Source organism: Pinus tabuliformis, chromosome 1_2 (assembly GCF_031772625.1).
Source record: "Pinus tabuliformis cultivar Carrire ecotype Pingquan chromosome 1_2, CPIR1, whole genome shotgun sequence".
Lineage (NCBI taxonomy): Eukaryota > Viridiplantae > Streptophyta > Pinopsida > Pinales > Pinaceae > Pinus > Pinus tabuliformis.
The window spans coordinates 407,927,209-407,948,495 of record NC_142298.1 but is presented as its reverse complement, the minus strand read 5'-3'; the positions used below and the strand labels follow the sequence as shown (position 1 = coordinate 407,948,495).

At 39.4% G+C, this 21,287-nt stretch overlaps 1 protein-coding gene across 1 annotated transcript in view; it reads right to left on the bottom strand.

Annotated features, from left to right (window-relative positions):
• Positions 1-786, bottom strand: part of LOC149206068 (uncharacterized) — an 83,570-nt gene extending 82,784 nt beyond the window's left edge. The window contains exon 1 of the mRNA XM_089397582.1: positions 399-786. Coding sequence (XP_089253708.1) covers positions 399-786 — 388 coding nt within the window. The remainder of the gene's footprint in view (positions 1-398) is intronic.
• Between the last annotated feature and the right edge of the window lie 20,501 nt (positions 787-21,287).

Below are 21,287 nucleotides of genomic sequence, written 5' to 3'. Positions count from 1 at the left end.
AATTGCTCTAAGCGCCCTCTCAATGGTGCATTGTCGGCCTCGTGCAACATCTGCCACGGCAGACTGAATGGCAGATTTGAGTTTGGATGGACGGCCCCTAGAAGGTTTATGCTTTCGTCCAGGGGAAAGTCCCAGCCCCAAAACTTTTGGACAGACACGAGGTCGAAGATGGTATGGATGCGATCCCGAACCAGTATGGGAGGTAGAAAGGGTGGGGGGAGAGGAAATCATCCTGTGAGAGGAGGGAGTGGTGGAGAAGGTGGGGGGGGAAGGGGCAATGGAACATGGAATAGAGGGGATAGAGCCCAGTACAGAGGAAGGAGGATGCAGAGATGAGTGCAATGCAGAAAACATAACATCTGAAAAAATTGCAGAGGTTATGGGAAGAGACTCATTACCCGGGGCCGATGATGCTTCCACTGCAGACTTGGACCGGGTGCGAGGTGGGGAGGACGCAACTTTCCGCCTACTATTTGTCTTCTTTGAAGTGCCATTCCTCGCCACCGATGGGATCTCACTTTGGTTCAATTCACCCTCTCCTTGCTTTATGTCGCCTTTGTTCTGCTCAACTGAAGGTTGTTGCTTTGTTCCCCTTGAATTTTCCGAAGTCACCCCAGAGAGCAATGGACAGTCTTTGTACAAATGGCCCACTTTGTGGCACCTTCTACACCGAAAAGGGACACCTTCATAGTCCAGAAGCTGTTTGCGCGAGAAGTGTCTGCGGTGCAATGTGATTTTTTCCTCCAGCCCAGCCCTGGTATCAAGATGGACTAATATCCTTGCCATAGTCATAATTCCTGTTCATTCATAGGATTTGTCGTGTTCAAGATAAGTTCCCAGTGCATCACCAATGCGCTTGAACACCTGAGGGGTCCAGAATTGCATAGGCAATCCCGGCAATCTGACCCAAATAGGCCCAGCACCAAGCTGTTCACGCTCCGGATCAAAGAGGGGATCCCATCGCTTCAGAAGAACAGGTGCTAGCTCAATATGCCAAAATTGGGACAATATCCATTCTGTGTATTCCGCTCTATGAAAGTGTAGAGCAAACCAGCCTCTTGCTAAAACCTTTATAGCTGGCAGTTCCTTTAGTAAGGTGCCCCAAATCTCCTCTGTCCATTGCTGCAATCTTTCCACAGAATAGGTCCGACCGCGGACCCGTCCAACCAGTACTTTCCTTGCAGTATCAATTGCATCCGCCATTTGAACGTCCTCCCCGAATGTCAAGTTTATATCTGAGTCGATGGCCCGGAGGCACCGACCTTTTTTCTGCTTGTCGGAGCGCCTGCCTATAGGGAATTCTTTGAGGAGCTTGCGACACGGGTCCGAGGTGCTGTGCTGGGCAGACTTGGCCGGACGAGCAGGTAGAAGCGGAGAGCTAAAGCAGCCCGAGCGTATAGGGGAGTGAGGGTTTAAACTGCAGGAGCCGGGATGAAAGGAAGATCGAGCAGGGCGCTGTACATTGGAGGGTCCAACCGGTGCCAAGGATGTGGAAGGGTTTATGGGCTGGGAGGTAAGCGTAGGGGAAAGCAGGGGTTGCTGTGAAGGGTGTGGTAGGGGGGAGTCGAAGGATGGGGAGGTCTGCAAGCAGGAGCCCAGCAGATGAAGCATGGCCGGCGAGAGGGGAGGGCACTCTAACACCGGAAGGTCCGCTATGTTGACAGCCGAATGCTGCTTTTTCCCAGAGCGCGGCGAGTGGAGTGACGAATGTACAGCAGTTGTCAAGCTAGGCAGGTCTTTACCCCAGGGATCCATAGCCGGCTGATGTTTATACGCCCAAATATCTTGATCTGGCATGGGGTCCTCCTCGTAGTCCACGAGGTCCTCCTCCACCATAGCAACCCAACAAAACCTGTTCTGACCACCGACCAGGGGGACCGTCTGCAGGGGAAACCGGAATCTCGACGATGAGGCAATGAACGGCCGATCAGATGACTGCAAAGCCTCTTAAAAACAAAACTTCAACGATCCCAATATGGGTCAACACCATATAATAACAACAGGGCCCGCGAGTATCTCCATTTCTGGGGATTCAAAGCACCAGGTCAATGTCGTCCATGGAACCTGCAATTCACGACCGAGAAACTAGGGTTTAGCCATTCTCCGCCATGGCTCCTCCCTTCTCCAGGATCTGAAGGTTGTGATGGTAAACAGAAGGTTGATTTAGTTAAAGTTGTTTCAGAATATGATATCCTATTTCAAGAACCTAAAGATCTGCCACCCAAAAGGGAAATAGTACATGATATTCATTTGCAGCAAGATGATCCATTACCTAACATCGGAATGTACAGGTTATCAGCTTTAGAGAATGCAGAGATAAAGAACCAGGTACAGGAGTTGCTCAATAAAGGGTTCATAAGCCCAAGCACATCACCATGTGGATCTCCAATCGTGCTGGTGAGAAAGAAAGATGGTTCATGGAGAATGTGCATTGATTATAGAGAACTGAATAAAATAACGATCAAGAATCGTTATCCTCTTCCTCATATTGATGATCTATTAGATCAGTTGAAAGAAGCAGTTTACTTTTCTAAGTTAGACTTGAGAAGTGGCTATCATTAGGTTAGAGTTGCAGAATAAGATGCATGGAAGACTGCTTTCAAGACAAAGCAAGGGCTGTATGAATGGTTTGTTATGCCTTTTGGCTTAACTATTGCTCCTGCTACATTCATGAGAGTGATGAACGATGTACTCAGACCTTTTATTGATGATTTTGTAATTGTTTATTTAGATGACATTATTGTTTTTAGTAAGACATGGGAAGACCATGTAAAGCAGACTTTAGATGTTTTAAAAAGAGAAAATCTCTATGTAAAACTGTCAAAATGTGAATATGGCAAGGCATATTTTAATTATTTGGGTCATATTGTAGGGGGTGGTGAATTGAAGATAGATCCCTCTAAGGTTGAAGTCATTATGAACTGGCCTAAACCCAAATCTGCTATAGAGGTTAGGAGTTTCCTAGGAGCAGCACAATACTGGAGAAAGTTTATTGCTAACTTTTCTTTGATTGCATCTCCATTACATGCTTTAACAGGATTGAAACAGGTGTTTCAGTGGGGAGGCAAACAACAGAAAGCCTTTGACACCTTAAAAGAAAAAATTAGTACAACACCAGTACTAACACTGCCAAATCTTCAACATCCATTTGAGATTGAAACAAATGCCAGTGACTATGCCATGGGAGCAGTGTTGATGCAACACGGTAAACCCATATGCTATAATTCTGAGACATTTACTACTACAGTAGTTAATTATCCCACATATGATAAAGAATTGTATGCATTAGTACAAAGTGTGAAAAAGTTGAAACATTACCTAATGGGCAAAGAAACAATCATACATACAGATCATCAACCACTTCAATATTTGCACTCACAAACTAAATTGCAGCAATCAAGACATTATAGGTGGATGGATTTTCTACAACAATTTCATCTTGTCATCAGATATAAGAAGGGCATACACAATAATGTTGCAGATATGTTATCAAGGCCAATCAAAAGTGCACCTACTATACTTAAGCATAACTTAGTAATGCATGAAGGTTACATTGAACAATATGCTCAAGATGTAGGTTTTGAAGATGTATATGCAACTTTAAGTAATGGCAAGCAAGTAGAAGAATTGGATTATTATGTTAAGTACCAACTCTTATATCATTTGGGAAAGCTATGCATTCCACACACTGAAAGAGTTAACATAATCCGAGAAGCACATACTTCTCTCATATCAAGTCATTTTGGTGTAAGTAAAATAATTGCACAGTTGCAAAGGTTCTATTATTGGCCAAGAATGTATGAAACCGTTTCTAGATATATTAAAGGGTGTACTATGTGTGCTACAAGCAAGCCCAGTAATAGAAAATTAGGCTTGTACACTCCACTTCCAGTTCCTTCTCGTCCATGGGAAAGTGTTTCCATGGACTTTGTTGGGGGGTTTCTGAAATCTAGAAAAGGTCATGATTATTTATATGTTGTTGTGGATAGGTTCAGTAAAATGTGTATTTTGATACCTTGTAATAAGCAGGTTACAGCTGAACAAACAACAAAGTTGTTCTTTCAGAATGTATGGGTTCATTTTGGTTTACCTACTTCTATTATATCTTATCAAGATTCTTGATTTGTTGGGAAGTTTTGGTCAAGATTATGGGAGTTGATGGACACCAAATTGAAGAAGAGCACAACATTTCATCCACAAACAGATGGTCAGACAGAGGTGGTCAACAGGACAGTGATCCAGTTGCTCAGAGGCTATTACAGCAAGCATCCCAAGCTTTGGGATGAGCACTTGTGTTATGCGCAACATGCTTACAACTATGCCAAGCACTCTTCTACTCAGAGATCTCCTTTTGAGACTTGTTTTGGTTTTATACCAACGTCTCCCTTGGATTTTGTCTTTGGTAAAGACATAGCAGTTGATGGACACAATGATGTGGACAAAGCAACCAAGTTCATTGAACAAATCCAAGAAATTCACCAGGCAGTTCTGGAACAACTGGAAAGAAGTCAGGCCAAGTACAAGGCAATGCATGACAAGCATCGAGTTGAGCATATTTTCCAAATTGGTGATCAAGTCTAGCTGTACATCAACAAAGACATAATGCAAGGTGAAGGTAAGAAGCTAAAACCAATAGGGTATGGGCCTTTCAAGGTACTTGATAAAATTGGTGAAAATGCTTTTCACCTTGATTTACCAGCTTATATGCGGATCTATTCAGTCGTTAATGCAGAAAACTTGAGACTGTATGAACCTTCATTGATTGAAGATCCTAAAGAGCAAAGTCAGTTGCCTTCTATTGATGATCTGTTGCCTGAATATCTCAATGAATTGCAGGAAGACACAGTTCTAGATAGGAAGGTGAGAACTACGCATCGAGGGGATGTTGAGTACCTGAGAATCAAACTCAAAGGTTCAAAACCAAGCAGTGCACGATGGATAGAAATTGGACAAGTGAGGAAGCTATATCCTCACTTGATCGATGCCTAAAACTAGCTTTTGGGGGTCCAAAATCTTTTCAGTGGGAAGGCGTGATCTAAAGTGGATCCTAATAACCTATAAGTCTTCATATACATAACTATCAGAAACACTATCGCATGGGAAAAACATTAAGAAATGGCGGATGCACAGGAGCCATCGGATCGGACCAATTAATGGTCCAGATCTAATCGGCATATCGAAATCGGCGGAGGCTAGCAGAAGATATCGGAGGCAGCCATATGAAAATCGTGACAACGATCAACACGAGTCAACGAGGACCATCGATCAAGCTTGCAGATCAACGGTTCAGATTTTATCACAATATCACATTGATAAAAACACAAGGAGGACTAACCGCAGCCCGAGGACTATGCAATATGCGATTGTGATATATCGCATCGCAGTGATACAAAGGAGCGGGGCTGATACAAATGCGACTTGCCATAGCTGGACCTGACGGTTTTTATAAACGCGACTCTATAAGTTTTGAATTCTGATATAAAGGGATTTGTTGGGATTTTCTATGTATTAGCACATTTCCGTATAAAAACAGGTTCTTAAGTTATGGTATGTTCTATGCTTATAACAGTTTACTTCTTTTTCTTATTATATTCCACCGATTAGCAATCACATGTACATAAAGTAAAGTGCAGATAGAACATTAAACGATCGACAAAAAACAAGCCAAGACAAGAGACACAAGATGTGGCAGCTAGCCAGGGACAAACCCCACAATGTGTGGGGAAACCCTTTGATCAAATCTTCTTTTATCTTCAATAATTCAGCAGAGAGAAATAGTACAATAAATCTGATTCATATCAGCAGTAGCAAACCCTAGATTAGTAGCATCAGCATTAGCGGCTTCATTATCAAACTAGGGCATACCATATCTCACAAACCGACAGTCGGATTGACTTCATTCCACCACCAAAAGTTTCAGCTTCCAGAGGAGGTTCAGATGAACCTACAACACAGTTCAGATGAGGAGATCTTCTAGGCCACGCAAGTCAATCTTTACTTCTGCAGTTGCAGCTTCAGTTTCAGCAGTTTCCGGCTTCAAACGAGGGCAGTCGATATCTTGCAAACCGTTCATCGGATTGACTTCATTCCACCACCAAAAGTTGCGGCTTTCAAAGGAGGTTCAGATGAACCTACAGCGCAGTTCCAAAGAGGAGATCTTCTAGGCCACGCAAGTCAATATTTACTTCTACAGTTGCAGCTTCAAATTCAACAGCTTACGATTTCACATGTGTAAGAGAGAGAGACCCATTTCAGCGCAGTAGAGAAGAGACTCATATCTGCGCAGTAAAGAGAGAGAGATGTGATGAGATGAGTGAGTCCAAATGAGGAAAAAGTCCTCTTATATTTATACACAACGTTGGTGGGTGAATAGATGCGACTGTTGGTCTTCTGAGCCTACATGAGTTGTAGGTCGGCTTGATAATAATTCCATAATCAAAATAAATTCATATCTCCATGAATACTTATCGGAATCGGATGATATTTATATCAATCCTACACCTCTCGATGAGAGGAATCTAATAAAAATATTACCAGCCATGAATAAGATGACCCACATGAAGTTTTTCCCTGGTTGCCAATTTTAACACTCCCTCTCAACCATGGAGAACTTCATCTGCAATCTGTCTATCGGTCGTTACTATTCATCCATCAAATGCACTGCCTTGTACAGCCTGACCCTTGCCCTGCTCTGCTCTATTTTGCCTGTTTTGCTTTGTCTTGTTCTGCCCTGCACTGATCTGTACTGTTTTGTTCTGTTCTGCTCTGCTCTTGCATTGTTCTGTTCTACTCTTCTTTTGTCTGAATTATGAAGAAGAAGAAATGATCGAGGATGTATCATACTGACTCAAAGTCAGTCTCAGAGTATGTACCACTGGTCCCTGACCAGTCTCAACCAACCCAGAGTCAACGTCATAGTGAGTACAACTCTAATGTTCCCAGACCAATATCATCCTCCACTGACTCAAATTCAGTCTCAGAGTATGTACCACTGATCCCAGACCAGTCTCAACCAACCCGAAGTTAGCGTCATAGCATGGTACAACTCCTACCACTGGTCCCAGACTAGTATCATTGATCCCAGATCAATGGAGATCATACTAGCGTAGGGAGTACGGTAGTTACAACGATGCGTCCATCGATACTACTATGGTCCCTAACTTCATTTCCCTGCTCATTGATCAGATGAGAGGTACTTCCCATGAGTCCCAGACTGCATGGGTAGGATGCCTCGATAGGAGAAATAATCAATCTTGTGCTCACAGGAGAACACATCAATCCTGCTACAATCGCCATGGAGAACACATCAATCCAGGCCTCACAGGAGAACACATCAATCCTGCTACAATCGCCATGGAGAACACATCAATCCAGGCCTCACAGGAGAACTAATCATCCTGCTACACAGGAGAGCGAGTCATCCTATTCCATAAGAGAGCGAATCATCTTTTCCCACAAGAGAGCGAATCATCTTGTTCCAGTGCGCACCACCAGGGGAGGGTGAGTCACCCTGTGGTCGTATGTTGCTCCAATAATAACCGCAAGCCCTCAGAGCTCCCAGAGCTCAAAGTATGCAACATGCAGGACCCTTGTACAAGGGTTTCTTTCCGACTCCAATTCGTTTGGGAAAATCACAGATTAGATCTTTCCTCGGGGCTTTGACAAGGTGTATCAACCTGTACATCATCTTAATGTGATGTAGCTTCCTTGCTCATCGACTTACCATATCCCAAATGATGTCTATCTACTGGAGCAATTGACGAATATGGGATTCCTCAATAATCGAATCCCACCTCTGGTTGTTACAGAGAATCACAATGGTATCCAATGTAAATCCAAATAGCTCACTGAATAGCTTTCGCAACCAGACTGCCTCATATGAGGTTATGCTAGCAACAATGTATCCTGCTTCGGCGATGCTCAAAGCCACCGGCTTCTGCTTCCTGCTCATCCAGGATATCAAAGCAGATCCCAAGGTGAAACAGTACCCAGAAGTGCTCTTACGGTCCACCACACTGCCTGCCCAATCAACATCAGTATATCCAAGTAGTCTCACATCTCCGGCAGTGTATCTTAATCCATGAGAGATTGTGTCCTGAAGACATCTCAGAATATTCCTGGCATCAATCCAGTGAGGCTCAACCAAATATGAGCTCACAATGCTAACTGCAAAACATATGTTCGGACGGAGGTTCACTAAGAACATCAATGCGAATGAGTTTTTGAAACTCAGAGGCATTTCCCAAGTCTGGTCCGACATCACTAGCATATAACTTCTAAAAGTTAAGATCCTCGAGGTAGTCACAGGCTTGCAGTCCATCATACCGAATCTTTCCAATATATTTACCACATATTTTCCTTGAGATAGGAAAATTTCCCTTGGCTTCTACCACACTTGAAGTCCTTGGTCCTTCATTTCAAATTCAAAATCCATCTCCCTCTTACATTTTTGAATGAGAGGGTTCGCACCTATTAGAAATAGGTCATCCAGATACAGCACCAGTATGAGAGGCTTGTCATCTTCAACCTTAAAGTAAAGGTTAGGATCATCTTCACTCCTAGTGAATCCCAGCTTCATCAAGTAGCTATCGATCCTCTCATACCATGCTCGGGGTGCTTGCTTCAGCTCATAGAGAGCCCTCTTCAACCTGCATACATGAGATTTTCAATCATAAATCTCAAATCCTTCAGGTTGCTCCACATAGACCTCTTCTTTGATAGAACCATGCAAGAACGCGGTCTTAACATCCATCTGATGTAGGTTCCATCCTTGTGAAGCCACAAGGTCTATGATCAAGCGGATGGTCGTATATCTGGCAACAGGTGCAAATATCTCATCATAGTCTATACCTTCCTTTTGGGAGAAACCTTGAGTAACAAAACGAGCCTTATACTTTTCCATACTTCCATTTGCTGCATGCTTTATCTTGTAAAGCCATTTTGAAGTAACAATTGTCTTGTCCAGGGTCTGGGAACTACTTCCCAGACATAATTCTCCATAATAGACTAATATTCTATGGTCATAGCATCCTTCCATAGTTAATGCTTGATGACATCTGAGAATGATGAAGGTTCATTTTGTATGATCGTGCTCATGATGGTCAGGTATCCCTGATACCTGTTAAGTTTCTTACTTTGATGAAAGGTTCCTCGAGGTGCAGCATGTCCTTCAGCATCATCAAGTAACCCCTTAAGCCATGAAGGCCTCTTCCTAGAAGAGGAAGGCTCATATGGAGGAGGATCAATCAGATCCATGGGTTCTTCTACATCAGGCATTGATTCATCATCCTTTTCTTTCGGTTCCCTGGTGTCGGCTTCTTGAGAGCTCCTCAAAGTCGGAAGATTGATCACCTTGCTGAGAGCCATATCTTCGTCAAAGGTGACATCATGACTGATTATGACTTCCCTTTGACAGGATATATAGATTCTATAGCCTTTAGTATTTTCACCATAGCCCACGAAAATTCCCTTCTTTCCAGATGCTCCCAATTTATTTCTTTTCTCTTTCGGCACATGAAAGTATACAGGGCTTCCAAAAATTTTAAAATGAGAAACATCAGGTTTCTTACCAGTGAATTTTTCTTCAGGAGTCTTGGAACCCAATGCTTGATGAGGGCATCGATTTTGTACATATACGGTAGTGTTTGCAGCTTCAGCCCATAGAAACTTCAGAAGTCTTTGATCATGTAGCATGGCCCGGACAGCTTCCATCATCGTGTGGTTCTTCCTTCCCACCACACCATTCTGCTCAGGAGTATGTGGTGTAGTAGTCTCCCTCATAATGCCAACCTCAGGTATGCCTGAGTGAACCAACTGTAATATATCGGAGGTCTTGCTTTGGCTTGAGGGGAATGGTCCCCTTCTGAGATTTCCTTTGGCACATCCCGGACATACACCTTCTTTCTCTACTTGGAATTCGGACATCCCTGTTACCATTTGTCTTACATCGGGTAGAGCTTTGTAATGAAGGTGGGAAAACCTTTGATGCCAAAGTTCGGGCTAAAGAGTTGTGTCACAAGACATGACACCTAGCAGACTTCCATCAACCTGATATAATGAATCAACACTAAACCCAAGTGTAAAGGAATCTTTAACATTATTTTTCCATATACATACCTTGCCATTGCTGAAGGTTACCTTATAGCCTTTGTCTTCCATTGCCGAGATGGATACCATGTTCTTTTTTAGATCAGGTGCATTTAATACATCCTGGACTTTCTAGCCTTCTTGAATGGTTGTCCTCTTCCTCGATCTCCAGCTCTCCTCTTACCTTTGTTGTTCAATTTGTCATTCCTTTGATTTGCCATCAGAGGGATTTTGATCATCGTCCTGATGTGAGTCCTTTCTTCTCTTTGCATGAGAAGAAAAGGCAGCAGGAGGACCTTTAGGCATGGGCATTTCTTGCACTTCTTCCCTTGTTTCTTCTTGAATGCATATAGCCATTAATTCCTCGAAACCAGGAATTACATTATAGTTCAGAAGAGTAGTCTTGAACACGTACCATTCGGATGGTAATCCTCCAGGAGTTGTGAGTGCCATTTCTCAGTCTGTCGTAGATTTCCTTGGAGGTGTCTAGATCAGAGATGTAGGCCATAAAGCGCTTGTCGATAGAGTCCCGAATGATCTTCTTTGTTTTGACTTCTCCATTTTTCCATTTGTTCCAGGCAGCAGCAGATGCATTTGATGAAGGCTCAACAATATTGCCTCTTACATGGTCCAGCACTCCTTAATCTTCAAGGGTTAGATCGATAGACATCTTCCATCTGTGATAGTCAACTTTCTCACGGAGCTTGTCTTCGGCAGGAAAGAGTGTTGAGGACCCCATAGTTCTTTTAGGATAGCCTTGCCAATCTTCTCTTCAATGATTGCTCTTGCTCTTGCTCAGGCTTTGTCTTCACCTCAGCTCTGATACCATGTTAAGTTATAGTATGTTCTATGCTTATAACATTTTACTTCTTTTTCTTATTATATTCCACCGATTAGCAATCACATGTACATAAAGTAAAGTGCAGATAGAACACTAAATGATCGACAGAAAACAAGCCAAGACAAGAGACACAAGATGTGGCGGCTAGCCAGGGACAAACCCCACAATGTGTGGGGAAACCCTTTGATCAATTCTTCTTTTATCTTCAATAATTCAGCAGAGAGAAATAGTACAATAAATCTGATTCATATCAGCAGTAGCAAACCCTAGATTAGTAGCATCAGCATTAGCGACTTCATTATCAAACTAGGGCAGACCATATCTCACAAACCGACAATCGAATTGACTTCATTCCACCACAAAAAGTTTCGGCTTCCAGAGGAGGTTTAGATGAACCTACAGCGCAGTTCAGATGAGGATATCTTCTAGGCCACGCAAGTCAATCTTTACTTCTGCAGTTGCAGCTTCAGTTTTAGCAGTTTCCAGCTTCAAACTAGGGCAGTCGATATCTTGCAAACCGTTCGTCGGATTGACTTCATTCCACCACCAAAAGTTGCGGCTTTCAAAGGAGGTTCAGATGAACCTACAGCGCAGTTCCAAAGAGGAGATCTTCTAGGCCACACAAGTCAATCTTTACTTCTGCAGTTGCAGCTTCAAATTCAATAGCTTCCGGTTTCACATGTGTGAGAGAGAGAGACCCATTTCAGCGCAGTAGAGAAGAGACTCATATCTGCGCAGTAGAGAGAGAGAGATGTGATGAGATGAGTGAGTCCAAGTGAGGAAAAAGTCCTCTTATATTTATACACAACGTCGGTGGGTGAATAGATGCGACTGTTGGGTTTCTGAGCCTACATGAGTTGTAGGTCGGCTTGATAATAATTCCATAATCAAAATAAATTCATATCTCCATGAATACTTATCGGAATCGGATGATGGTTTATATCAATCCTACACCTCTCGACGAGAGGAATCTAATAAAAATATTATCAGCCATGAATAAGATGACCCACATGAAGTTTTTCCCTGGTTGCCAATTTTAACACAGGTGGCTACCATACTTGAAGGCATTTTACAATGATTGTTTAACGCTCAGAGGGGATTTGAATGGACAGGGGGGGGGAGACGAACAGACAAGCGTCGATAGGCTTAAAAGCTACTCAATGTTAGAGACAGAGCAGGCAGTTGCTGAGACAGAGAGAAATCAGAAGACAGAGAGCAAGAGGAAGACTCTGTGTACTCTGGTAGACTTGAGGATTTCAAGTAAATCCTTGTTGTTTTGTCACTGTTGTGTTGAGACTTGATTGGAGCTCACACTTGTAATAATCTGCTCTTGAAGACATAATAGAGAGGTCACGATTGAAAGCTGGACCAAGAGACGTAGCCAAGAAGTTTGGTGAACTCCTTGATTATTTGTTGTGTTGATGTGTGTGCCTGTTATGTTTTTCTAACTGCTCATTGTCTATATTATTCGCAATATTTTCGATCCATTGCACTAAGTAATATAGGCATTCCTACACATGAGTCTGTAATACCTTAATATTTTTTTAAGATCTCATTTTCAAATCATACGGGTACCAAAGAGATTTAAAATTAGATGATGAACAACTCCTTACTAAGATCCAAGAATTTGTAGGAGAACAAGAAATAGAATTATCAGAAGAAGGAAATGAAAATGTAAGTATGCCAAAAAAGACTCCAGCAAGGTATGTTTAGAAAAATCATCTTGAATCTCAAATTCTAGGTGATAAAGAAGCTAGAATACAAATAAGAAGAACAATTATTAAAACATCTAGCCACTTAGCCTTATTACCCACAATTGAACGTCAAAATTTGAATCAAGCAAGAAAAGATGAATGATGGGTTAAGGCAATGAATGAAGAACTTGATCAAATAGAAAAGAACCATACATGGGAACTTGTTCTGAGACCTCATAATAAAAATGTAATTGGAACAAAATGGGTATTTAAAAATAAATTGAATGAAAATGGAGAAGTCGTCCAGAATAAAGAAAGACTTGTATGTAAATTTTATGTTCAACGTGAAGGAATAGACTTCGAGGAAACATTTGCACATGTAGCTCGACTTGAAGCCATTAGGATGTTCCTTGCATTTGCCAAAATTCATAACTTTAAAGTGTATCAAATGGATGTTAAGTATGCATTCCTAAATGGGGACTTGGAATAATAAATTTGTATTGAACAACCTGAAGGATTCATACTTGGAAATGATAAAAATCTTGTTTACAAACTTAAGAATGCATTATATGGATTAAAACAGGCTCCTCGAGCTTGGTATTATTGTCTTGCTAGGTATCTATAGAAGTAAGGATTCAAGAAAGGGTCTACTGACAACAATCTATATATAAAATAAGACAAAGATAAACTATTGGTGGTAGTGGTTTATGTTGATGACATCATTTTTGGAGCAATGTTGACATAATGAGCCAAGGGTTTTCTTCAGTCATGCAACAGGAATTTGAGATGTCTTTACTTGGTGAACTAACATACTTTTTTGGTTTCCAAGTACAACAAACTAAAAAAGGTATTATTTCACAAACCAAATATCTTAAGCAGATTATGAAGAAATATGGATTAGAATATTGTAAACCAGTATGCACACCTATGACAATAGGATTTAGCCTAAGTCAAGAAGATGACTATCCATTCATTAATCAATTTGATAACAGGTCTATGATTGGAAGCTTACTTTATGCTACAGGTACATCACCAGACATTATGCATGTAGATGACATTGTTAGACAATTTCAAGCAAATCCTAAAGAAACACATCTCAAGGAAGTGAAGAGAATATTAAAGTATATATATGGTACTCAAGACCTTGGATTATGGTACCCCAAGAACACTAATTTTTTACTTCACGCTTATACATATGCAAGCTGACCTGGTAGTGTTGATGATCGAAAAAGTACTAGTGGAGGAGCTTTCTATTTGGGACCATGTCTAGTTTCTTGGTCCAGTAAGAAGTAGAGTTTTATTGCTTTATCAACCATTGAATTAGAATATGTTACAGTTGTTGCTTGTTGCACTCAACCTCTATGGATGGTTCAAACATTGAAATATATTCAGATCACTTGCCCACATCATGTCCCTATTATTTGTGATAACACAAGTGTCATTAGTATCTGTAAAAATCTTGTCATGTACTCAAAGACCAAGAAAATTCCAATAAAATACCAATTTGTTAGAGAACAAGTCCTAGAATATAAAATCAAAGTTGATTATGTTCCCTCAAAAGAAAAAGTTGCAGATATTTTCACTAAACCTCTTTCCAGTGACTCATTTGAATATCTTCGTCAAAGACTAGGCATGGTTTATGCTTCTTCCCTCTCCTAATTTCAAACACGTGTATGCTTTTAGTGGGGGCTTGCAATGATGATTACATAATGATATATGATACTTATGTTGCACTTGTGATGTACAAGGTAAGATATGATAGGTTCAAGGGGAGTCTCTTTTCTCATTGTTGGAATTATGGTCTTTGACATTGATTCATCTCATGATTGGATGTGATGAGTTATGCATCTACTATGCCTTTATGGTGAAGGACTAACACAGGTTCAGGGGGAGCCACTCTTATGCTTCCATTGGTTTATTATTATGGGCACATATGATATATGATTATTGCTACTTTCATTGGTACATTGCCTTCTATTGAAGGATAAATGTTGATTAGTCATTTTTTATCTTTGTCATTGTTGATTGGTATGATGGTATGGATATAAAGATTTCATATGCTATGATGTATGGTTATCTATGTGCTAATGACTTGAGATACATGCGATTCCCTTCTATTTGAACCAAAATAGTTCAAATGCTTCCAAGCTCTTGCATTGCATAGTTGGTTAATATACTTCTTCACATATGTGTTTATCAAAGCAATATCATATTCTACTATTGATGTATATCTGATAATGATGAATTTGGTTGTCTTAATGGATGTATGGTAATGGATGTACTTCTACTTGCTTCATTCACATGCTGCACATGACAAGGGGAGCTCTTATGTTGGTTTAGTGCATCACTTTTTCCTAGATGTCAAAATGGGAGAGTGACTTGGTGTGTTGCCATCAAGTCTAAAGGGGAAGATTGTTGGAATTATGGCTCTGGTGTTATCCTTGATGGAAATAGTAATTGTTCTCAACGTAGAAATCGCACAGAGAAATGTGATAATCAGTCTTTCTATAATCCCTTATCTATATATATAGATATAATAACAATGGCGCAATACAAATTCAGGTCCATGAGAGAAATGAAGCAATCTCTGGTAGATCCAGATTCACGAGAGCAATGAAGCAATGTTTGGTAGACCCAGGTCTGCTCAAATGCAACACTATGGGCCAAGAATTCAAGCGCATTACATGAAACAGTGGGTGAAGCATTAAATAAACAAACACATCAAGTGGAGGAATGGGTCTCGCCCAGAGATTCTACCCCGACAACTTTATAAACATTTATTTTCATTGCATCGGGCTATGAGGAGTGGGCCTACGTGGCAGTGGGGCAGGTGTTGATGACCAATAGAATAACATGGGCTATTGTGTGGTGTAGTAGGTCCCACCCAGAGGTTCCACCCCAGTGGTTTATATAAACTCCATCTTCCATCACATCGGGCTACAACTAGCAAGCACGCATGGCAAAAATAGTGGCGACAATTTAAAAGGTGTGTATTACGTGGAGCAGTGGGCTCCACCCAAAGGCTTTATCCTAGCATAATTTATAAACTTCAATTAACACTGTGTTGGGCTATAGTTAATGGGTCGGAAGCAAGAGTGGTTCCCGACCTGAGGTTCCACCCTGGAAGTTTATATAAATTATTTTCCCATCATATTGGGCCTTTGCAAACGGGCTCATGTGGCAAAGGTAGGTCTTGTAGGGAAGGTTTATAACCCAAAGGTTGTATTAAAATGGTTCTTGCAATGCATCGGGATGTTACAATTGGGCTTACGTATATAAAATTTATGATAAGGCGATATATATATATATATATATATATATATATATATAATCATCTTTCGAGGTTTAAGGAATGGTGCCATGTAGGCCCGATCCAAAACTATAAAAGAGGTTCATGTAGGTCTCGATACCCAAAGAGAAGGTTTGAGGGGCAGCCATTGTTGTGGCAATTAAATAAAAGGGCCAAATTTAATATTAATGTTGCACACCCGTATTAGCCTCCATTGTGATTTATATTCCAGGGTTGAAGGAAGCACCTTTTTACTCAAAATTTGGACTTTGTGGGTGTTTTCATCCTTAGACTTTGTGTGTGAGGTCATTTTGATGTAGTCAATTATTATTACATTGGTATTGGATGCATGTGGTAAGAAGAAATCAATACTTTTTTCCCTTGGTATGGATGCCTCAAGTAGCTATAAAAAGCGGAGCGGTGGAAGCAATTATGTGTGCAAATTCCAAGGGTCTTCTATATTCTAGTGCAGATGTTCACTAGTGAACAAGAAGGTTGGTTTGATGCTCAGATATGAAAATAATTAAGGAGCCAATAACGCTGGTTTATGGGGAAATGGAAATTTGATATGTTACGATGACAGGGTAAAGATCTAGTGTGGCAGAAACGTATGATTATGTTATATCTACTAACTTATTTAATGAAGAGACAGGTTCCTTGTGAATACTTGTTCATGTGCATTATTGTTATTGATGTTATGAATAAATGAATTTGTTTCATTTTGTCAGTGAAATATTGATGGTATATTTGATTGAAAGCATTGTTACTATTATGATTGATTTCATGCATAATGTATTTACTGAGTTGATATCTGTATATAAACAGTGTTGATGATTTGGCTTGAAAATATTAGATAGTCATGGTTTGGCATGGTCATTATTACATAGAGATAATTAGTGTATAGTGGTTTATGATTCAGTGATTTGTGTTTGGAACATTAGCATTGGCATTAGTTGTGATTCAATGATTTAGTAATTGGCACATCAGTATTCAGTTTAGTTTTAGTTTCCAGTAAATCAGTTGGTATTTAGTGGTTTGATTTTCAGTGCTTCAGTGATATGATTTGATCATTTTAATACTTCCATTGGCATCTTGGTCTATTACAGGATGTGGGTCCAGTGTGAAAGATTATGAAACGTGGTCGGAGAGGTGCTAAGGGTTGCAACCTTCTGTGAGGGAGTCAGAGATTCCTTCTTGTAGGAGCTAGTAAATAAGATCAAGGAATTGTATCTACCTTCTAGTGGGTGTTTGAGAATGAGTGGAGGTTGTATTATCCTATAGGTAGGAGATTTCATACTGGAAAGAGTATGCACCAGTACAAGACCATGATGTAAAGATAATTTTTCTTTATAATAAAAGAAGAAGAGAGAGACGACAATAGCAGTGGTTTTCTCCCTCATTGGGTTTCCACCTATAATCTTGATGTTCCTACATGTCTTATGTTGATGTGTTGATGTGGATTTCATTCTATGGTTTACTTTTTTATGTTGAATATTGCTCATAATCATTGATATATCTCATATAATGGTGCTAATAAAATTATGGATCAGATGCATTGAAAATAAAAGCATAATCTAAGTAAAGTTTTGATTAGGAGTGAAATATTAATTCCCCCCCCCTTCTCCCGCCCCCTTGAGTATTTCCAACAAAGAGAGTATTTATTTTCTTGGTTTCCTTACCTGTGTATAGTTGGATCCTTCTTTCTTTTGTTGATTTTTGTTGTCTTGGTAACTATTTCCCTTTACAACATTGACATAACTCATTGTACCTTCTTCAGAAGATATCATAGATTCTGATGCTTCATTTGATTTGCATTATATCTAAGACTTATCTTGATTAATTGAGAACACTGAAACTTAGTAATTTCATCTAAGGTTTCATATCCTTTTGCAAATCTGAGATTTAGATTCAACTATGCATTTGTTTTCTCAAGCTATTTTCTTAGTACCACAATTTCAATTTCTAGATTCTCACGGTGCTTTTCTTTCTCTTAGAATTGTTTCCTTAATGTTTCCTCTACCAATTTAGCCTCTTCTAGACAAATTTTTAGTTGTGTTATTTCTTCAACTAAGTTATTCTCCTTATACTTTCCCTTTCTTGATTCTTCTTTATGATCCTAAGTCTATCAATTTATTTCAGTGCATCCATTAAATCATCACAATTATCAGAGTCACTTGCAAATTTATATTCAAAGGCCATAAGTAATTTTTATTCTTGATTAGAATCTAAATCATCATCCTCATCATTGGAAGGAAATTCATTATCTTCATGTGTATAAAAACTTTTCTTCCTAGTGAAACTTCTTTTGACATTTTCTTGGATACATTCTTTCCCTTTTCCTTCTTATCATGATTTTCTTTATAAGGGCATTTAATAGAACAATGACCTACTCTTCCTTAAGAAAAAAAAAATTAAAGGGAAGTTTACCATTGAATTTACTAGTCCCAAATTGCAACTTCCTAACAAATTTTGCCTCTTCTTCATTTGAATTGTAGTTGCAATCATTTGGTTCTTTCCTTTGTTTCCCTTTACGAGTAGCTTTGAAGGTAGCTTCTCTAATTTCTGATGTATTTCTTTCATCCTCATTTGTAGGTAGTCAAAATTCCATGAAGTCTTTCCAGTGTAAGCTGACTTAGGTCCTACATTTCCTCAATGGAAAAGATGCATTGAAAATTGGAGTTAGTGATCCCAATATATTTTCAATAATAGTACAATCCTCTATCTTGCCCCCAAGCCCTTTCATAGTGTTAGTAATTTCGTCTACTCTAAGAAAAAATTTTGCAATGCTTTCATCATCATGCATTCTAAGAGACTCATACTAAATTCTATAAGATTGAAGTTTGACACTTCTTACCTTAGTGTCACCTTCATAGCTTTGGACAAGCTTATCCCATATTGATTTTGTGGTGTTTATCTACATGATTTTCATGAATTCATATTCTTCTAATCCTCCAAACATTGCATTTACTTCCTTTGCATCTTTCTCATACTACTTCTTTCTTGCATCATTTGTGGGAATGGTGGCTGGATATTGATATCAACCTTCAACAATTCCCCAAAAATCAGCCCCTAGTGACTGCAAATATGATCTCATCCTAACCTTCCAAAGCAAGAAGTTAGTTCCATTAAACTAGGGGGGCTCGGCAGAGAAAATTCCATCCTGAGTGCTCATCATGTTAGATCTCCATTCAAGTGATCAAGCTTCTTGTGGGGGACCTACTTTGACACCAATTGTTAGAAAAATACTGGGGGAGTGGTAATCAGTACTTTTATTTCACTTATTCTTCAATTTCAAATTCAGAAAAGTGTATTTTATTGTTCTCCAAACAACTCGCATGTGCATGCATCTTTAGTGAGTGAAAAGCGCGTATGTACAAATTACTAATTTTTCACAATTTCCATCGATGTTTAACTTAACCATTGTATCATTAGTCATTAATTAAGAATTAACCATGAGAAATAAGAGTGAATAAACCATAACATATTTTCAACACATAGGGGCACCATTATTTTTAGGTCGAAACACAATTTGGGAGAAAACCATCGTTGTTGTCATCTCTATCTTCTTTCTTATTATAAAGAAAACCTTCATTACATCTTGTATTTGTGCAAGCTCTTACCAGTATACGGGCTCCTACCTATGGGGGGCTACAATCTCTATAGATTCTCTAGCTCTGACTAGAAGGAAGCTACTACTTCCTCACTGAAGGCTCCAATCCTCAGCACCTTTGTGGACCAAGTTTCAGAATTTTCATACTAGATCCACCTATCTCATATACACATCAAAAAATGCAAGCTTGTTTTCATCAAATTTTCAAATTGGACCCACGCCCAACAATTACTCAATCACCAAATACCAGTAACCCTTATGAAACTAAACATTGAATATTGAATACCAAGATATCAAACACCACTTTGCAACCAAGTCACTGATATACAAAAAATAAAATTTATGCCAATTCAACACATGCAACTTCCGGGTAACAACATCAATAGGCAACCATGAAGGACTAACAAACAAATAGCAACATTGGATTTGTAAACCTATATCATATTCTTTGCATTCAATCCCTCCAACATCCAGAACTCTGTCCATACTCAACCAGAATATACATGTGACCGGTACTTAGGAGATCCACATATATACACACCGTTCATGCATAATACCAGCATACATAGCTTAAATCGGTATTAGCCCAATCATAATATCTGTCAAACTTTCTCTGCAGCAAGCATGGCCTTTGAATACAATACTTTATGTAACAAATTCATGAATATGCTACAGTCATTCAAACTGTTCTCTTCAACCATTTTTCAATATGCCAAATACCAAGCCAACAAATTCTCATAAACTATCAATATACTCATCAATTAATAGAAAAATAATTGGCATCCATACAATACAATGACAACAATCAACTAGAGCCAACAACAAGCAGCAATATTTAATCAATCACATTAAATCATATTGTGTGCGCAACTGTTATGGAACAGATCTAACTATGTACACAATATTCACAAATACAACCCATGTACAAATCTCAACACATACATAAAACCATGACAGCCCATCATGTATCACATCAATTTCAAATATGAATATGCAAAAACTACAATCACATCATTATCATCATAAATATCTAAAATATCATGTCCATGAACACACTTTGCAATTCAACTTTCTGCAATAAGTAAATCAAATAAGCCTATATGTTAGATTTCCAATACCCTTTCATATCTTTCAGATTTGAGCCTTCGCCTTGCTCTCTGGTGCACACTTGTTTCAGACCAGATCACAAATGAATTATTCATCAAATGAACACACCAACTACTCAATATCCTTCTCCATTTATAGCCTTTTTCCTTTCCAATACCACATGAAAATCCTTGGTTTTGTTGGTGGTAATTTTTTATGGGATCAAATAGATGTTGCCAAAACAAAACTATGGGAGATTACCATGGGAAATTCTCATGGTTTGTAGTTTCCATGAGTAGGATCACACACATGAATTTTGTTCATAAAACCTACGTATGTACATGAAATGTCTTCACAGGATTCACGTATGGTTTTTTAAACTTCACCCTCTTTAATATTTTTCAAATTAAACTTGTGACTAAGCCGTCAATGTTTTTCCTGGTCCTATGCAACTCCAGTACAAGCATCCATATCATCTACAAATCAAGAATAATCATGCATCCTAGATATAATTATGTGACATCAAGGACAATACATTTGATATCTAGGTTGAAATCAAGGACAACACATTAGTCATAATGCCAACAGAATATTCAAATCAAATACAGTAGGGTTCCCATTCTTTTGATTATGTGGAGCAAATTTATGTTGCAAAAGAGTTACCTTCAATTCTTCCACAAG